This window comes from Phaethon lepturus, unplaced genomic scaffold (assembly GCF_000687285.1).
Source record: "Phaethon lepturus isolate BGI_N335 unplaced genomic scaffold, ASM68728v1 scaffold37462, whole genome shotgun sequence".
Taxonomy (NCBI): Eukaryota; Metazoa; Chordata; class Aves; order Phaethontiformes; family Phaethontidae; genus Phaethon; species Phaethon lepturus.
Genome location: NW_010524763.1, coordinates 1 through 4,623, shown reverse-complemented (window position 1 = coordinate 4,623; position 4,623 = coordinate 1). Strand labels below are relative to the sequence as shown.

The following is a 4,623-nucleotide window of genomic DNA, read 5'->3' as shown; positions in this document are numbered from 1 at the left end:
GGGCCGCCTCCACTGCCCAGGTGAGTACCCTTGGCGGGCTCCCGGCTCCCCGCTGGTGCGGAGGGACGTGTCCCGGGGTGCAGGACAGCAAATGCTGCATTGTTCGGCCCCTCCTGCTTCTGCTGTAGCCAGCATTGCCACGTCAGGAGGAGAGCTGGTTGCAGGACAGGCTAGGGAGCCCCGCTCTGGACTTGTTCCCAGCCCCGACACCAACTCTTCCGGAGTGTTGTTTCTCCTCCCCACGCTGTGTTTTCCTTAAGGACTTCTTGAGTCGCGTTAGCAGCTGATATCACAAGGTGGTCTTGGAATTAAAACTGCCCATGACGCTCCATGGTTTGTGTAGTGGGGGTAAATACCAGCAGACTTGCAGGGTATTTGCAGCTTTGTAGAGGTTATAAGAACGTAGGCACACAATTAAAAGGCAGTCACCATCCTGATGACTGAAAGTAGTGTAACTAGGGTGAGCTAAAGGCACACGTGGTACGGATAATTAAGCAGCTCCCTTAATAAGGGGTGTCTCATTGGCATGGACTGGATTTCTTTCGATAGCGTGTACTCTTTCCTTTGCTGACTTGATCTCCGGATGTTTGGTGCAAGCCCTCTCTAACTTACCCGTCTTCCTCCTGGCTTCCAGGACTCCCAGCCGTCTCCTCTTGCCCTCCTTGCAGCGACATGTAGCAAAATTGGTCCCCCTGCAGTGGAAGCTGCCGTGACTCCTCCTGCCCCTCCTCAGCCAACGCCTCGCAAACTTGTCCCCATCAAACCTGCTCCCCTCCCTCTGGGCTCCGGTAAGAACAGCTTTGGGATCCTGTCGTCGAAGGGGAACCTCTTCCAGATCCAGGGCTCTCAGGTTGGCACCTCCTACCCAGGGGGGCAGCTGGTTTTTGCCATTCAGAACCCAACTGTCATCAACAAGGGCACCCGCTCGTCCGCCAACATCCAGTACCAGGCGGTGCCCCAGATCCAGGCCGCAGGGGGACAGACCATCCAGGTCCAGCCCAACCTCACCAACCAGATCCAGATTATTCCAGGCACGAATCAAGCGATCCTCACCCCTTCCTCTTCCTCTCACAAGCCCGTGCCCATCAAACCGGCTCCGGCGCAAAAGGATGGAGCTTCGCCAGCGCAGGGCACAAGCAACGTGGTCAAGTTAGCCGGCGGCAGCAACGTGACTCTTACCCTGCCTGTGAACAACCTGGTGAATGCCGCTGAGCCGGGCACGCAGGCTCAGATCCTTGCAGAGAGCCCCTCAAAGCCCAGCAAAAAGACTCGAAAGAAAGCCATGTCGCCCGCCCAGCCTGCTGCTGTGGCCGTGGCTGAGCAGGTGGAGACGGTGTTAATAGAGACCACGGCGGAGAACATCATCCAGGCGGGCAACAACCTGCTCATCGTGCAGAGCCCGGGCTCCGGCCAGCCGGCCGTGGTGCAGCAGGTACAGGTGGTGCAGCCCAAGCAGGAGTCGCAGGTGGTGCAGATCCCACAGCAGGCCCTGCGTGTGGTCCAGGCTGCCTCCGCCACGCTCCCCACCGTCCCCCAAAAATCCTCCCAGAACTTCCAGATCCAGACGACGGAACCCACTCCTACCCAGGTACCACCTCCTGTGTTCTCCTGCAAGGTCCCTCTGCCCTGTTTCTCCTCCGAGCTCTCACGCAGGCTTTAGAAAGCTGAAGGGTTTTGTGAGCCACCAGACATCCTCAGCTTGGCATCCAGTTTAGGCATCACTTGTGTGGATTCTGTAATGTCTAAGAAGGGTTGGGAGCACAGCTGTTCCCTCTGGCAGGCTTTATTAAGTCTCTTTTGTTGGCCTCCTGCTTTTAAAGGACCTGTAGGAGTTGCAGCATCCTTGAAGCCTCTGCTGTGGCACCAGCTCTGGCTGGGATGTGCCAGCCTGCTCGGAAGCTCTTAGGAGGCAGAGGGAGGTGGGAGAGAGGGGCTCACAGCCCATAGGATCTTTAGTGTTGCCTTTGGAAACTAGGCTGCAAGGCCAAAGCAGCCCTTTGCTGCTGTACAAGGCCATGACCTTCTTCAGGAGGCCCACAAAGGGTCTTCAGGTGCTGGGGCCAGTTCGCCTGCTCTTTGGCTCGTCGCAGGCCCAGATTCCTGGGTTGTGTGGGGAGGGCGACCATCGTGGTGGATGGAGGGGGGTCTGCCTGGTCTCATTCCTCTTCTCTCCTCCCATCAGGTCTACTTCAAAACGCCGTCCGGTGAGCTGCAGACAGTGCTGCTCCAGGAAGCCCCAGCCATGACGGTGGCTCCATCTGGGACCTCTTGCAGCAGCCCGGTGTCCCGCAGCTCCAGCACGGGGGGCAGCAGCAAGAAACCAGCCACACGCAAGGAACGCACTCTGCCAAAGATTGCCCCCGCTGGAGGCATCATCAGCTTGAACGCGGCTCAGCTGGCGGCCGCGGCGCAGGCCATGCAGACCATCAACATCAACGGCGTGCAAGTCCAAGGCGTGCCTGTCACCATCACCAACACCGGAGGTGGGCTGCGCCCTGCTCTGCGACGGGGCGGGAGGGAGAGCAGGACGTAGGCAGCTCCGTGATCCGGAGGACAGAGAGCCCCCCCTCCCACTAGCAGCGCGCTTTGCAGCTGGGATGTTGCAGCTTTGTAAACAGATCCCTTGTACCCTGAGGCTGAATGTTGCTGACTGTTAAATGTCATCAGCTTCTCGAGCTCCCGTCACTCCAGAGGCCCCGAGTGTTTCACAGGGTGTCTCTTTGGTGGTTCTGCTGGGTGTTTCCAAGCCTGTCCTGGTAAGCTGTGTCAAGGGAGGGCGGTTAGCGGAGACAGGCGCCTGCAGGGTCAGGCTGTGCGGTCGTGCCGAGCTGCAGGACACGTCTGAGCGCAGGGGCTGAGGCTGCCCGAGAGCCCAGACCAGCTCTCTTTGCTCCTGAGCTCTGGGCAGGGGGAAGGCTGAGCTGTGCCCAGGCCCCAGGGGCATGATGGCTGTCTTTTTTTTTTTCCGGAGAGCTGGGACCCAGCCAGGCAGAGGGACGTCGTGCACCAGGGTTTTCCCTCCTGCAGCACCTCTGGGCCAGCAGCCCCATAGCGCTGCCAGGTCCCGGTCCCAGGGCTGGGCCATCTTGCATCCGCTGGGTGCGATGGCTGCTGGTTTGGGCTTCCAGTAGCCGAACCAGGAGAGGCGCATTCACACACACAAGCTCTGCTCCTCCAAGCTCTGTAGCGAGGGATCACCATTCCCTGAGAGTGAACCCAGCCCCTCGTCTCTTTGGGACAAGTGTCTTAAGCCAAAAATAGCCAGACATGGCCCAGGCCAGTAGCTGGAGCAGTCTGTGAGCCACAGACAGCCCTGCTGCACGTCTGTCCCCTCATTGCCTGCTCATCTCCAGACATGGCCCAGGCCAGTAGCTGGAGCAGTCTGTGAGCCACAGACAGCCCTGCTGCACGTGTCCCGGCAGCCGCTCTGTCCTTCCCTCCTGCCTGCCAAACCTTCCCCAGCTGCCACCAGGGAGCCGAGGGGAGGAAGCTGTGTCTGAGGGAGGTTTATCTGCTCTCTGATCCAGAAAGACCTGCTGCCGTGCGGTGGTTTCTCTCTCAGCAAGAACCGGCAGGAGTCCCGGCTCGGTTTTGCAGTCGGAAGCTGTTCTTTCTTGCTTGACTAAACGATGTCAGCATAAAACACGGGCCAGCGTGGTTTTGCGCTCCGCAGCAGGCCGCCGTCCTCGCTGGGGTTGCTTTTAAGGGGGTTTTTAATTGCTGCCTGGACTGTAAACGTGGGGCCAGCCATGGGCGTCGGGGAGATGCCACAGGCAGATGTTGCTGCTGTCTGCACCACTGCCCGCGACGCACCGCAAGGCTGACGGGGGCCTTGCTGCAGCCCCGGCTGTGAAGGGGACTGGTAGGACCTGCTGGCTGCTGCCCGTGAATGAAACGAATCGAGTCGGGTCTCAGCCTGGGTTCAGCCAGGACATGGTTACCTCCTGGGCGGCCATGTGTCTCGCAGTGCTGCCAAAGGGCTGCCCCGACCCTCGGCTTCGCGCTTTCCTTCCCAGCAGATGTGGTGGCACCTTTGCTCTGCCTGCGCGCCCAACCCCGTCCTCACCCTTCTTCCCTCCGCTGTCAGATCCCACTCCTCCTTCCCTGCTGCCCTGAGAGCAGCGATCCCGCTTGCTGACGCTGACCCCATCTTCTTCTTTCCAGCCCCCGTCACGGCTGCCGGGTGCTGTGCAAGGCCCAGGCTGCCCCGAGCGTGGAGCGGCCCTTAGGGTCCGGGGTAAGTCCCGTTTTTTTGGTCAATATATTGCACGTTTTTTCAAAGTTTCTTTTTTGTTTCCTCTTTGGTCATTTCCCCATCCCGAAGGGTCAAACCAAAAACTTTGAAAAACCGCACAGTATATTCAGAAAAAAGGGACTTACCGGCCCCGCTTGGGGACCAGCACGTGGCGGGGCAGGGGGGCTGTGGCAGTGCTGCATGCGGGGCTGGGGGCGTCGAGACCCAGGGTGTCCCATCCCACGCGCAGGGGGTCTTTCCTCTGGCCAGCCACCTCCGGAGGGTTTCGGCAGGACCCACGCGAGGAGCATGGACGGATGCGTTGGGCACCGGCGCGCGGGCGCGGTGCGGCCCCCGGGGAGCGGAGGGGCAGAGCCCGGCCCCCCCCT

The 4,623-nt window shown here is 60.2% G+C and overlaps 1 protein-coding gene across 1 annotated transcript; it reads left to right on the top strand.

Moving 5' to 3' along the window:
* Nucleotides 1-2: 2 nt before the first annotated feature.
* SP2 (Sp2 transcription factor) lies at nt 3-4,237 on the top strand (the record flags this gene model as incomplete). The annotated part of the gene is made up of 4 exons (XM_010282547.1): nt 3-20; nt 635-1,588; nt 2,183-2,529; nt 4,165-4,237. Coding segments are annotated over 4 exons (1,392 nt in total), but the record flags the coding sequence as incomplete, so codon positions are not given.
* Between the last annotated feature and the right edge of the window lie 386 nt (nt 4,238-4,623).